This window comes from Apostichopus japonicus, chromosome 12 (genome assembly GCF_037975245.1).
Source record: "Apostichopus japonicus isolate 1M-3 chromosome 12, ASM3797524v1, whole genome shotgun sequence".
Classification (NCBI taxonomy): domain Eukaryota; kingdom Metazoa; phylum Echinodermata; class Holothuroidea; order Aspidochirotida; family Stichopodidae; genus Apostichopus; species Apostichopus japonicus.
The window spans coordinates 31657692-31673414 of record NC_092572.1 but is presented as its reverse complement, the minus strand read 5'-3'; the positions used below and the strand labels follow the sequence as shown (position 1 = coordinate 31673414).

The 15723-nt window shown below is 35.7% G+C and overlaps 1 protein-coding gene across 6 annotated transcripts in view; it reads right to left on the bottom strand.

Moving 5' to 3' along the window:
• Window positions 1-4626: 4626 nt before the first annotated feature.
• The window catches only part of LOC139977727 (uncharacterized), a 159811-nt gene continuing 148714 nt past the window's right edge, over window positions 4627-15723 (bottom strand). For 5 of the 6 annotated variants that reach the window (XM_071987255.1, XM_071987256.1, XM_071987257.1 and 2 more), the window contains 7 exons: window positions 14429-14539; window positions 12587-12736; window positions 10757-10994; window positions 10188-10399; window positions 9792-9852; window positions 9404-9534; window positions 4627-8702 (listed from right to left, as the gene is read on the bottom strand). In XM_071987255.1, the coding sequence (XP_071843356.1) occupies window positions 10377-10399; window positions 10757-10994; window positions 12587-12736; window positions 14429-14539 (522 nt within the window). In that variant the 3' untranslated portion in view covers window positions 4627-8702; window positions 9404-9534; window positions 9792-9852; window positions 10188-10376. The remainder of the gene's footprint in view (window positions 8703-9403; window positions 9535-9791; window positions 9853-10187; window positions 10400-10756; window positions 10995-12586; window positions 12737-14428; window positions 14540-15723) is intronic. The other variant, XM_071987258.1, reaches the window with a different exon arrangement.

Here is a 15723-nt window from a genome sequence, read left to right as displayed (position 1 = left end):
CTCATCGAATATGCAGCACCAGCCATGGCTCACATCACCACAAACAACATAGAACAACTCGAAGCCACACAACGCAGAGCATGCAGAATAGCCTACCACATGTCACAGGACACAGACAGTGAAACAATAACAGCCATCGCCGACATTCCATCAGTCATCGAAAGATTAAACCAACTAAGGGATAAATTCCTAGACAGAGTCGCAGTTCCTACACACCACCTACACCAATTCACCAAGAATCAGCTGAAACAAACACCGTTCGTCCTTGATGCAAGTCCACTGACCGGCCTGGATCTTGAAATTTGGGACCCCCAACCCTCAGAAGACATTTAATTCCATCTCAGAAACCAGCCAAGTACATCACCTTCAAATTGTATCCTCTGTGACGTCCGTCCGTACCATCCGAAGAACCAACCATCCCGTTCATGTATCTTTCCTCCTTGTCAGCTTCCAGAAATGTTTCTCCGACCCGGCCCACAAAGTTCATATTTTCCATAATCTCAAAATTTTCAGTTCTCTCAAACCTTGGAGTCTAATTTTTACCGGCCAGGGGCTTTCGCCCTTGGCTTGCTGAAGCACCTTACGGTGGAAACAGCGTAATACTAGACATAAGTAGTAGTAAGTAGTAGTAATAAACAGACCCCAATCAATAGAAATCTCTCCCTCGCTAGCTCTTTGTCTCCTTTGTCCCCTGACTTCGGGTTCTTTCTTCCATTCACCCATGGCTTTCTATTCAATGCTATTGTAACGATACTTCACTTATCAACCATTCCCTGGCTCAACAAAGACAACTGATCCCCAGAAAAAAAAGAAAAAAAAAAACGTTGTCTTTTCTTTGAAAACAATTCTATTATCCCCCGCAGGACCTCTTGCGAGGTCGATCAGGGGTAAAATTTCGTTTACTACTACAGAGTAGAGCGGTGAGGTGGCAGAACGGGAGGGTGCACGTCTTCAGTACCTGAAGTCCCTGGTTCAAACCTCGGTGTCGACACTGACACCAATTTTCACCCGCTCCTTTTCTCGTGGTAGGAAATTGGCGACACGTGGGAAGCGGTACTCACGTCCTTCGGAGGGGACGTTAAATTGCGGTCCCGGGAGCAGGACTACACACCCCTGCCTCGTTACTTCATGGCGGTATTCGAAAAGAGAAGGCGAGATTCGCCGGTGTCCTTCCACGCACAAAAACTTGGAACCTCAAAAATTTCCGACTAAGCCCCGTCCACTCATTAATATTCATGAGATGGGAACCACAAACGATAGCGCACATTTAAACATCATGGGGCATCTATCTATCAAGTGTGACATTGATTCAACTTGTGGTTGTTGAAATATCGTGTTTATAAGCTGGCCGTCACATATACACATACGCGCGCGCAACCACGATTACAAAGGTTACTGAGCCTTCGGCATCGTAACCAAAAACATTGGAAGGCCCTCCCTCCTCCGCCAATCCATGTGAGGTGGCATACATAATATGAATCCCTCCTCCTTAATCCTTCCCCTCTCAGTATTTTTCATAAAATCTTTCCCAGTGTTTCCGAGAATGCTTTGTTTTTATCAAGTTCCATGCAGTTTCCCCAAAAAGTATTTGTTGGCAGTTCGAAAACTATTACTAGAGCTTTTTTTTTTCAACGTGAACTTGAAACTTCCAATTATTGCTACTAGAACTGTGACAAGAATCTCATAAAAAACAAATACTAAAAACAAGTACTGGCGAGTTAAGTTCTTGGAAGCAACTGAAATGGGGAAATGGGGTTTATTCTTAAATCGTTTTAATCCTCTAGTTGCTCCATTTTTAGATCCTTTACAGTTTGCTTACAAGGCTAGCCGTAGTTGTGAAGATGCCATACTGCTACTTCTTCAATGCCTGTATTCACACTTAGAGCACCATGGCAATTCTGCACGCATGATGTTCTTTGACTTCTCATCTGCATTCAACACTATTCAGCCTCACAATCTTGCTATAAAGCTTATCAACATGGGCATCCCACATGGGTTTATTCACTGGATTGTCAAGTATCTCACAAATCGCACCCAATTTGTCAATCTGTCCCACCTGTCGATCTAACATTATTACCTCCAACACCGGAGCGCCGCAGGGCACAGTTCTAGCTCCGTTTCTTTTCACCTTGTACACGTCTGACTGCAGATCCCAGGAGGAGATATGTCCCATCATCAAGTTTGCCGATGACACAGCCATGGCTGGACTCATTCGTGGTAATGATGATGGGGCATATCTCTGCCAGCTGCAGTCATTCGTTGACTATTGTGACAGTAACTTCTTGCAATTGAATATTTCTAAAACGAAGGAAATGATCATCGACTTCCGCCGTAATGCTGTCGAACCTCCTCCAGTCATGATCAAGGGTAAAGAAGTTGAAAGGGTCCTCTCCTACAAGTATCTGGGTATTCACCTCAACAATAGCTTAACATGGGATGGTCACGTGGATGCCCTGGTTAAGAAGTTAAATACCAGGTTATATTGTCTCAGAAAGTTGTCTAAATTCAACGTACGTACCGATATAATGCAAATGTTTTATAATTCTATTATTTGCGGAGTTTGGAGATACTGTCTTATATGTTGGGGTGGGAATGTCACTAAAGTCGAGAAGGACCGTATCGATCACATAATTAGAAAAGCTGGGGGAGTCATTGGAGGTCAACAGCATACAGTCGACTCGGTGTACCAGTCACTGCTTCAAACAAAGCTAGATTCAGTTTGGAATGACTGTTGCCACCCCCTTCATTGTTATCTTAATGACAATGTTATTAACAGAGGCAGTGGCAGACTGAGACAGCCGTACACGAGAACTAATCGCTATAGTAACTCGTTCACTCCTCGTGCAATCAAACTTTTCAATGTCAACTTACGTCGCTAGGCTGTTGCAATAATCTTTTATCTTGTCCTTGTCTTACTGTTTTCATTCTCATTCTTTAATCTCCATCTGTATATATCCTGATTTATTTTCCTATGCTCATTTATTTTTGTACTGACTTGAACTTTTATGTGCGAGACAATAATTTCCTTATTTGGAGCAATAAAGTTTTACTTACCTTTACTTTACTTACTTACTTGGTTTCTAATACGACATTGCGTCAATGACCATTTTCATACCCTTTTCGTTGTACACTGTTTCAATATGCACTTTCCCTGCAACCACATTTCATACTTTAATTTTCCATTTGCATTTAAAAAAAAAAAAGCAGAAAAAGTGTGTGTGTGTAGATGACAAGTGAGGCAACCGAGGGAACTGAAAACTTAAATACTTTAAAGTACTATTTACAAATGGATATGGTTTCGGGGGCACATTTTCATCAGAGATAATTTTCCTATCCCTCTAACAGTTTTCTCCCCACTTTCCTCAATCTTCAACCACTATACGCTTCCACGACACCTAATCCATTTTTCTTTCTTGAATAGTTTTTACAATCTTCTAAGTCTCTGAAAGTATACACTGAAAAAGAAAAACAGACAAGCGTCCAATGTATAGAACAATTAAGAGATCAGAGATGTAGAATTCTTGTTTAAATGCACACCTAAGTACGATACTCCTCAATTTATTTCTTCTGTTGACCTTATCTGTTTGATTTCCTTCAAATATGCAACTTTACCAATTCTTATCGATGGTGTATTTATCACCACGTTTTTCCCTGTCGTGACTGTCAAAGCATATACCCTATATATATATATATATATATATATATATATATATATATATATATATATATATATATATATATATATATATATATATATATATATATATATATATATATATATATATATATATATATATATATATATATATCTATATATATATATCTATATATATATGTATGTATATATATATATGTATATATATATATATATGTATATATATATATATATGTATATATATATATGTATATATATATATATATATATATATATATATATATCTATATATATATATATACATATATATATATACATATATATATATACATATACATATATATACATACATATATATATATATACATATATATATATATATATATATATATATATATATATATATATATATACATACATATATATATATATACATATATATATATACATATATATACATATATATATATACATATATATATATATATATATATATATATATATATATATATATATATATATATATATATATATATATATATATATATATATATATATATATATATATATATATATATATATATATATATATATATATATATATATATATATATATATATATATATATATATATATATATATATATATATATATATATATATATATATATATATATATATATATATATATGGTAAGCGATATTTGCCCTCGGTGTCAAATAATAAGCTATATATATATATATATATATATATATATATATATATATATATATATATATATATATATATATATATATATATATATAAAATGACTGATTGTGTAATATGGCTCAATCTTTAACCCTTCCAAGGCAACACATGCCCCTCCCCATTGTTTTCACATCACTTGACTTCCTTTCACGATACCCCAGGATATGCAAGATATATCTTTAGATTTTGTTACATACAGAAAAAATACATATACATTAGATATGATTTGTGTATGAACACACACCCTTTATTTGGTAAAGAACTGTAAGCCTTTAATCGCCCAGATAGCTGTTGGTAAATTTCGCACATGATTCAACAAGTGACAGAACCTTATGTCATCAAATCAATTAAAATTAGTTAAAATCTTACATAGCAAAAAGAAAAGTAAAGAAAAAGAGAGTGTCACCAGTGTCCTACATCAGAAAGTGTATAAGTGTACATACAAGAGTGAAGGTTGCTTCTGTACCCTTCCAACACCTTGTTTCCCTTACCATAATCTACCAATGAGATGTACAATATATGTTTGTTTTATTTGAAATAACAAACATGGGTAGAGCATTCACATCTCATTTCTCAGTCTTATTGATTGTTATCATATACTCTTCCACAACTCTTCTACCTACCTACCCTAAGATATTTAGAGCAATTGAATGATCATTTTATAAAATTGATTCTCCCACTCTTCTACCAAGAAAATATGCATTAAAAAGCAGACAGTCACAGTATTAAGAATACTTGAGAAAGATTTATTAGCCAAATGCTGCCATGTGACGAAATCATAACCACTGTTTGTGCAGGTCAAAGTGGGTCATAACATCTCACTTTGTCATTTATAAATGTGAGTGCAATGGCCAAAATGCTGAATTTAGGTTATTTGACGTTGGATTCTGACCCTAGGATGTTATAAGTCATATGGGATACTACATCTCATACCCCAACACATACCGACCAGTTTGATGTCCACACATTTGACCATGGATAACATGACCCTTCGCATTTTACATAAATAAATGTATCGTGAGCTTCCATAGTCTGATACCCATGGATTTGGAAGTTTCCTCCCTTTTGTCAATTTAATACGCCTGTAATGACAGAAATGATATTTGGTCATTTAACCTTTGACACTAGTTACATCATTAGTTACCGAGGTTATACATCCTATACCCAGGAACATACCCACCACATGTAAGGTCCATCATTTGCAAAACGCTTATTCGTACACATTTAGCTAATTTTGACATTTCTACCTCCTTTGATTATTATTTATAATTATTATTAATAATTATTATATAATTATTATTATTATTATATATTCCTTTGGCGCTTTGCAATAATAAATGCACTATAGGCATACAGTCTATGACATCATACATGGATTTGATGTTTGATTTTTGTCACTTCACCTCTGACCTCATGACATCAGTAATCAGTAATCCACCAATGCCCAGGCACATACCCACCAAATTTGATGTCAATCTGCTTTATTGTTTAGGAGTGGTCACCAAACTTTTTTCTTTGTACAAATTGTCGGACCTCATTTGATCACATGACATTTGGCCTTTGACATTACTTAATGAGCTGCAAATTTGCAGAGTCTAAAATCCCACGTAGGTTTGAGGGCTTTCGCCATATTGCATAATGGCCAAAATGCTTTTTAGTCATTTGATCGCTGAAGTCGTAAGTCACACAAGGCACTACATCCCATGCCGATGCACGGAATGCAGCTCCCTGGTCAGACCAACCAACCAAGTTTCAGTTCAGTACCTCAAAGGGTGTTATGTGGGCAGCAATTTTACTACCATTTTTGCAAATCAAGGTCGATAGGGTAAAATATCTCATCACCAATACACTATGTGTAGGGATGAGATAAGAGTCAAAAGTATTTAGAAATCTTGCTTGAAAATTAGGCCTACCTGATGCAAGTCCTATAAAACAGCTGATATATATTTTCTTGAGAATTGAGTGATGTAAACATTCCCCCTCAAATGGGGAGGTCCCTTTTTACCAAAAATAAGGTAATTTGCAGGAACATTTAAAAGAAAGTTATTGACAGGATGCTCCCAGATGAAACAACGTTCATTTCAAAGTCTGATTTAAACATTTTGGATGTGGGAATCTACAAAGAAAGGTTACCTTGCAAGTGAAAAACTGACAAATATTGCCAATTTACTTCAGATGGCGAGATCGTATCATCAGGAAATAGATGCTGCAGCTGATATTCTGACACCATTGGCATTTAACACCACACTCAATGCTGCACAATCTTTTGTCTGGTTATGACAAGGAGCACAGAAGGATGCAAACTATTCATATGTATTGGGTTTGTTATAACTACAAGGCAAAGTACTACATTGTCCATCACAAGTGTAATGAATACCTCCAGTACTATAAAAAAAAATGCGACTGAAATGGTAACTGAGGTCAAAGGTCAAAATCAAAGGTCATATGACTCAAAAAGTTACTTTTTGCTACACTATTACAAAGTCGAAGTATTGGATTGACTTGCAACCTTCACAGGTATAGTAGGTATGTCAAGTAATATAAAAACATGTGGTTACTCTGAAAACAAACATGAACAGTCAGGTTGAAAGGTCAATATAGGAAGGGACTGCTTGCTTTAATTCCAACGGAACCATTGAATTGACTTGCAACCTACACAGGTATGAATATGTTATCACATTATATGTAAGATGTAACTGAGATAATAGTCAAATGTCTGAGTATCAATTGTCAAGGCACTATAGCAAATCTTTGGGTATATAATACAATAATTTGCCAAAAGCCTATTAGATTACTGACTTCTGTACTTCTTAAACACTTCTTAAACAGGTGATGCCAGTGCACTCACCTAACAACCTGCACATTTGTTTCACAACAACATTTCTTAATACACTTAATGATGATGCAGCCTTGTGTGTGTTCCCGCCCATATTCCTATGATTTGGTTGATGATGTGTTTGCAGACGTATTCGTAAGGTGTGATTGATCATTTGGCCTTTCGTGTAAGATGATCTCTTCTAGGAACTTAAGATAGGTGAGAGGTCAATTAAAGCAAACAAGTGACTTTCTGCTATGAATACAAGGACAAATGTTGAACAGACTTGACACCTTCACAAAGAAAGTAGAAAAACTGAAAGGTACACTACATTAAGCAATAATTCATTTAAGTGATTTTGCAATGAGATAACTCTGTGGATTGCCCTCTAGTTTATATTACTTGATTATGCTTAATGCTAGAGAAGTATGTTTCCAATCAATAAATGCATAGAGTAATTAACACTTCTCTCCTTGTGAAACTATAGTTTGATATATGGCATTACATAAAATTTTCAACATTGTGGCTACATTAGGTGGTCAGTCTATAGTGATATGCTCCACAAATGATCTCAGTGTCCACACAACTGGTCCACACATAAGGTGGTAGTCATAGTAGTGCTCTACAGTCATAGATACTCCTCCAAAAATGGTCTCAGTGTCCACACAACTAGTTCAAATAGTAGGTGGTAGTCACGGTAGTGCTCTATAGTAATATGCTCCACCAATGCTCTCATTGTTCACACAAATGGTCCACACATTATGTGGCAGTCACAATAGTGCTCTTTAGTCATACACGCTCCACCAATGATCTCAGTGTACCCACAACTGGTCTAAATATTAGGTGGTGCTCACGGTAGTGCTCTATAGTGATATGCCCTAACAATGATCTCAGTGTCCCCACAACTGGTCCAAATATGAGGTAGGTGGTAGTCACAGTGATGCTCTATAGTCATAGATTCTCCTTCAATGATCTGTGTGCCTAAATTGGTCAAAACATTAGGTGGTAGTCACAGTAGTGCTCTATAGTCATAGACGCTGAGCCAATGATGCCAGTGTCCACACAACTAGTCCAAACATTAGGTGGTAGTCACAGTAGTGCTCTAGTCATAGATACTCCTCCATTTATGATCTCAATGTCCAAACAACTGGTCCAAACATTAGGTGGCAGTCACAGTAATGCTCTATAGTCATAGATGCTTCCACCAATGATCACAGTGTCCCCACAACTCAATACCCACCATGCCCTTGGATTCATTCTTAGCCATAGATGTATTGATGTTAAGACAGCTGGGTGATGCCTGCTCTGTGTCTCTGCTACAATTAATTACTATACCGCTGCTTCTCATCTAGCATAACTCTCAATGGCTACATATCTTTTCTGTTCACTTATCCATTGATGGCCGTTTCTGGTGTATATAAGGCAAATTCAAATGCTGTCTGAAACTTCTGGAGTTCGAGTAAACGTCATCGTCTCTTCTTCACTGTATAGAAATCCGATTTGAATTATGACAAATGAGAACGACTAACTGACGTCATATATAATGTTTCTTGTCATTGATCATTTTAAGAATCGCCTGTTTGATTTATTTCGTGTCTGGTGATCATTGAGATCATTTTTTTTTTCTAAATGTAGTACTTTTAGCAACATTTACTCACATTTAAAAATGTTTAGGGACATTTCATCAGGTATTACTACAACTTTCTCATAAATTATTAACAATGTTCCTGTTGGTCAATTACCACACCTTGACAGTATTTGCATTTGACAAAGGTTTCATAGTAAATCAATTGTCACTAAACTCAACTACATTTTGTCATTCCACTATTAGATTTAACAAATAAATCAAATAATGAAAAAGAGGCAAAGAAAACCGTTTAATATCCATACTAAATTTGACACATGATCCCAAACGAAAGTTAAAGGTAAACAGGACATTGGTAATAGCTAATGGCTAAAAGTGTAAAATGGCTTTGTTACATCAATTAGGTCAAGAACCTTAAATCACATTCCCATCTTAAATTAAGGTACATCAGTCAACATTAACTAGAAAGACACTGAATATATGTAACCTTGCACTTCTTAGCCAATCGCGTAAACTTAGCTCCACTGACTTAGCTATCGCAGATATGGGTAAGAAGAAACAATGTCTCAAAAGCAGTGTAAAATGTGCACAATGCATACCTGGCATAACATATGAAGATCACTATGCTTTCTTAGTGCTTGGATACAGCTGTTATATACACATCGCAACTGTGTAGGATTTGCAAAAGAAACATCACAGGCTGATACAGTTCATGATATCATGTAAGCATCTATAAAGAACAAAAAAAAAAACATATTAAAAGCAGTTGCATCAATATAACTTTGTAATGTAATTTGGTACGAAGTACTAAAATTATTCTAATGGCGAATCCCATGTTCGAAATCTGATTGTTAACATTTAACTAATATATTATGACAAGATGATTTGAGACGGTCTTGTATCTAGTGGTAGAAGACCAATCAATCCTGGTTATTAGTAATGAGACTAGAATAGATCAAACAGTGAAAATGCAGTAATCTTTTGTACCTGTTTGAATATTGCTTTCCAATTCCAATAGAGATCTCTGATCCAGTCATACCTACTGACTCTGAAATGATCAATGATATAAATGTTGTAAACATAACGACGGGAAAACTGATATGCATATTCATAGCTGTAACAATGATGGAAGCTCATTAAAAATGCATGTCTTCCATTGATATGTTATGAATGTTATGATATCAGTCTAAAAGCTGAAATTTACAAATAACTGAAAAGTAAATGAAAGTTGATACGCAACTGTAAAATGTGATCATTGCTTTAAGAGAGTTTTAGGTTTGTGACTATTATTTTCTCACATCCATTCAAGTCAGGTACTCTCAGCTCCCATTTTAAATATTTCAAATATGAGTTATCATAGTAACATGTTTCAAATGTTCTCACCTTGACTTAACATATTTTCTTTCCTACAAGAATCTGTCAACTGTTTGTAAAGAACACTACAAGTCGTCTCACTATTGTATTTCTTCCTCCAGGAAATGAGCAGTTGTGAGATCTCTTCCGTCCGACGGATTGGCTGCATATTGGACGCTTTTTCCTCAGTATGAACTCTGGCCTGTTTCTAGCCACTCATTAGTTTTCTTGTTTGATACCAGCTGAACAGGTGAGATGAGTAAAACAAATATTTAATGAAATAAAGTGGTCTATACGTGAGAGACAACAAGATATTTTAATGCTGATTGGCTATAAACAATTTTAATGTGCTTTATGTGCATATCAAATGATACAGAATACCCTACACAGACAAGGGAGGAAAATATGTCCACTTCATTAATGTGAAAGTTGTTAAAGTGAGATTCAAAACAGTTTATTTGCTGTTTTAATGTTGCAGAAGGAAATCAAGTTTACTTTAAATGGTAAAGTCGGTATCTGTAGCAGAAAGTAGTTTTATGTATGAAACAGTTATATATTTAATTGCTATGTTCCTTTGAGGTATAACATTAGATATTTACCCTGCTTGTACAGCATCTCTTGCAGGTCTCTGCGGCCAGCTGCTCCTAAAGCCTCTCCCAGTACTCGATATGTGGCTTTACTGCCATGGCTTTGTTTCCAAGTCCGCAGCATCTGATACACAGTTTCCTTGTGTCCCTGGTTGTTATTATCTCTCTCAAGTATACAAAGCTCTGGGTCCTTTAGTCCAAGATTTCTACCTATATTTTTCCATTCTTTTGGAATTTTCCCGGAGAGATCCTGTAATATGATTAGATACATGAGTAGAACATACACAAACTAAATCAGTTCTCTATCAGGTCCCCTGTCAAAGAATTTAATAACGATTGATGAATTGATTAGAGAGTGAAGTAATATGAATCCATCGTGTTCCAATTATTGTTCATTTACAAATTATACTATAACTGACACCTGCTGTATATCATTTATATATATAATAAAGCATGATACAGAATGGCAGAGTTAACATGTGCGTCATGAGTCACTAAATTCCAAGAGTGGAGTCACTCAAAGCAGTTTGTGAATTTCCCCCAATTTTCCCCACATTCCCCATCCCATGTAAAATATGAAATTTCAGGAGAATGATGCAATCCCCTTGCTTAACACAGGTTTACAGAAAAGCCATTGAGAAATGTGCAACCTTCTAGAGGAAGGTATAGCATCTATAAATATTGCTTTGGCTAAATATAGGTAGTACACATTATGGGCAACAATCAACCAACTATAATTTTCACCTGCAGTTGTTAAAGTATATACTGTGACATGTTTGGTACTAACCACCTTAAATGACCTTTGACCTCTGAAGAAACAAAAGAGTTATTGTACTCCATTAGTATATTCAAGCATTCCATTTTGAATTTGATAGCTTACAAAAGTGTTCAGATATTTTGACCTCTGTTGACCTCAAATGGCCTTTGAACTAAAAAAAAAAAAAACAATAACATGCATCCATGTGCTACATATGAGAATTCATCATATCTCTACCTTGCGAGTTTACAAGGCGTTTGAAATTTGACAAAGCGGCGAGAAGAGACGTGCCCGGTCAATCATTTGCATTGTGCATTTCCAACTAATTAAGTCTCCGAGGGAACAAAGGATCCAATGAACATGCTAATATCAATTATTTATTGGAACTTTTTGATCACCATAAACACAAAATCTAATCATACAGATCCCCCAAAAACTCATAGTTACCTAATTGCATTTAAGTTTGTACACTCACTTCCACTTTACACACTCAGGGAAACTGAAGCTGGACCCAAAACTAGAATCTATGCACACGACAATGGTTGAAGCTGTGAAAAGTTGTGCTTAGTACTTAATTTATTGTATGTAATCTCCAAAAGTTGACTTATGAACCAACATTGTGCCGGTTGTATCCTTCTTGTGTACAAGTTGATAACATGTATGTCAGTTGTGAACATTGCAAATTGTTGACAAAAGGAGCACAGCCAGCATTTAATTGACTAACTCTAATTTATTAAGGTCTTAAATAAAACATGGCACGGATTCATGAGGGCTTGGTCGTATGCTGTCAAATATCTATAGAAGTTAATTCATTCACTATTGAAACATTTCAGTCTCATTTAATCTAACTGCAGCAAGCACATACTTCATTAAAATCAGTTATCACAAAATATCATCAGTACTAGATGGCAAGCATTTTAGTAGAAATAAATCATGATGTAATATATACAAGCAAACCATGGAACTTTAACGTCAAAGTAGGTATGCCTGAAGGGCCAGTTGGACTGTAAAGCACCAATTTATGTAGTATGAAAAAAAAGACTCTTTTATTAGGACAACAGAATCTTGTACATGTAAATTATTACCCTGAGACATCCTGTCCTGACTTCTAGATCAATGTTTTCCATGGGTTGTTTGACAGTTAGACTTCCATCACCAGTCTTCTGCTGTGACTGAGATAATCCTGCATCAACTACTTTATTAGAGCTGCTAGCTGCAGAATCTTCCACTCCAGCCTAACATCAGAAAACAAGAAAAATATAAATATTTATATTACACATGGACTTTTTACTTAAAAATGTTTTGCAATAAGCTATTTTCAACAGAAGCAACACGAATGCTTGTAAACATTTCTTTCAAGCTTACAAATTGATTTAATTGTTACCCATGGCATTCGCCATTTTGTTTAAATTCCGGAAGTTCCCGCTTGTTTGGTAAGCGAGCCACATATTGCATTTCAAGACAAACAATTATTACGTGCCATTCACGATAACTAAGGCAATATGTAGAAAATATTTTCTTACCAACACTTTCAGGGCTAGGGAGGTTTTCAAAACATGAGAACATGGATGCATTTGGACTTGACCTGCTATCAAATCCAGCCTGAATACACAGTGGAGGAAATGAGACAACGAGACCTATAGACCTTGTTAAGCAGATTGGAACTGTGGCCGACACTGGCAGTTACTATGATGTTAGAACTTCCAACACTAGTAACAGTTCTGCGACGGAGGGGCCAGTCTGGTGCTTTTGTTTGTTCCTTTTTCTATGAAACCCTATTCCCGTCAGAAATAACATAATATCGTTTTCCCTTCCCTGCTCCTTTTCCGCTCTTCTTTTTGAACAACCAAATGCTCGGTACTCCAACATTTTCGACCAGCTTCCAAGCAATCTCTAAGAGCAAGTGTACAGTTCATATGCAGAGAGGAGAATGTGTAACTTATGATGTGGCTGCAAGAAGGCATTTTGGAAGCGACATTCTTTACATAATGGCCGCCAACAGTTGGTTAATAGAAGAAAAAACTAGAGCATTCCTGGAAATTTGGGGAAAGGTAATTTTGCCTAGTTATTTCACAGAGGGTGTAAGAATATTAGTCTCTACGATAAGGTCAGTGAAAAACCCCAGGGTTTAATTCTTCTTTAAATCTTGTGATTCAGTGTCTTAACCAAGTCATTTATTTTGTCACATTAATACATCAGTCAATGTTTCTCAATTCAAGTAAAGTCAAAGGTAAAGTTTATTTCATCAGGTTAAGACTGTAACAGGTCATTCGATTTTATCACAAGTCATATCAAGTCACAAATGTTTCTCAATTTAAGCAAAGCTACAGGTAAATTTTATATCATTATGTCATGTCTATCACAAGTCATTTGACTTTAGTGCAAATCAAACCAAGTCACAAGTCAATGTTTCTCAGTCCAAGGCAAGTTGTAAGTCAAATATAAAAGCAACTTATATAGTCATACTATAGGTATAGGCATTAAAACACATCAACAGTTACAGGCCAACAGGTTATTTTTGTGTAGCTATGCTGGTATGCGGTGAATGGCATGCATCAAAGAACTCCTGCTGCAATGCTTTTTATTGAAAGTGATAATTTGGCCAATAACTAGACAGGAAATGAACTTTATAGTAAACCAGGTACTTTTAAATTCCCTCTCCCAATTAAATATCCTACATAGAATACATGAATATACACGTAATCATGAAATAATTCAAATGGTAAATGTTCCGCCATGGTTACATGATACAATATTTGATTTCCTTCCATTTTACATTTCAATTCAGTATGCGCAACATCCAACATTGTCACTTGTGAGCAATATTTAACAGGCTCGCTTTTCTGTTTGCTACTGATATAGGTTTACAGTCGAAATTATCAATATTTTGGAAGATATTCTGAGATGATCAATAGACTGAACTTTACCATCACTGCAGCTGTAGATTCATTAAAGCGTCTCTTCTTTGAGTGTGAGTGTGGGACATCTGCTGACTGTGATGGCATAGGAAAGCCTGAGAGGGATGATGATGATACGTCCTGCAGATAAATATGTTGAAATGAGTTATTAAACACACAGTTAGGATATTGCTAAATAAACCAGGTAGCCAGTTAGGCTTAGTGAATCCTTATTTGCCACATTAATATATATTTGATATAGCAGTGCAGACAAGATTGAAAGTTTGACCACTGGTTAATTCACAAACTGTTCATGAGATTTCATACTTTCACTATGTTGACCTCAACAGACATCTGACCTTTACCAAAGAGACCAAAGGAGTCTTGTATTTGAGAGCACCTCTATAGAGCAAGTATGAAGCTCATCCAAGCTTAACATATGTTGTAAGACTGAAAGGATACGTGTAATTACTAAAGCAGATCCAAATTACATGTACAAACATGAAATCCTATTGATTGTGTGGAGGTGAAAGGTCATTTGAGGTCAATATTAACTACCATGGTAAACTTCAATAATGTTATGCTTACAAGGACTTTAGACTTGTTGACCTCAAATCACCTATGACTTCTACAATTAACAATTATTGTAATCACTTTGGTGAATCCACATGGAATTATGTATGTAATGCAGCTCTCAACTTTTAGAGTTACCACGTTTTAGAGCTTTCCTACATTGCCTAATGACGCTTTCAATATGTAGCAATGCATAAAATACTATCATTATCAAAATGCATTCACAAATCATGTGTGCAAGTTCACACATGCTTTATATCATTTACCATGATTACTAGGATTACAGGCCAAGCTTACAGGAGGAAGAAATTTAACATAACAAATTTTGTGTTTTTTATTCATCATGTCCTTGTACATACATCACATCCTTTAAAGTTATTTTTTTTAGAATGATCACAAAGTTCAGAATTATCATCATTAAACCAGTGACTGCAAACTTGGGGATTCCCCCGCCGCATTTGACTCCAAGCCGGCTGCAGTAAACAAATCTCACTTTGCCTTCTGCCTAATTTCCTTTATTTGGGTAATATTAGGCTAACAAAATTGTGGCACCTTTGTGGTTATTTTCCCTCTGAATCCCCCAGAGGACTTTGAAATATATTCCTATGACATTGCTATGCATTCTGTGCTGAAGCTAAAAAAGCTACAAGAAGTTTCTGAAAGGTTTCCAGGCTTGAAACACCTCATACAGACATTAAATTCCTCTTCCTGACATGTGCTATTATTCTTCAAAGTCGCTACAAGGAAACAAG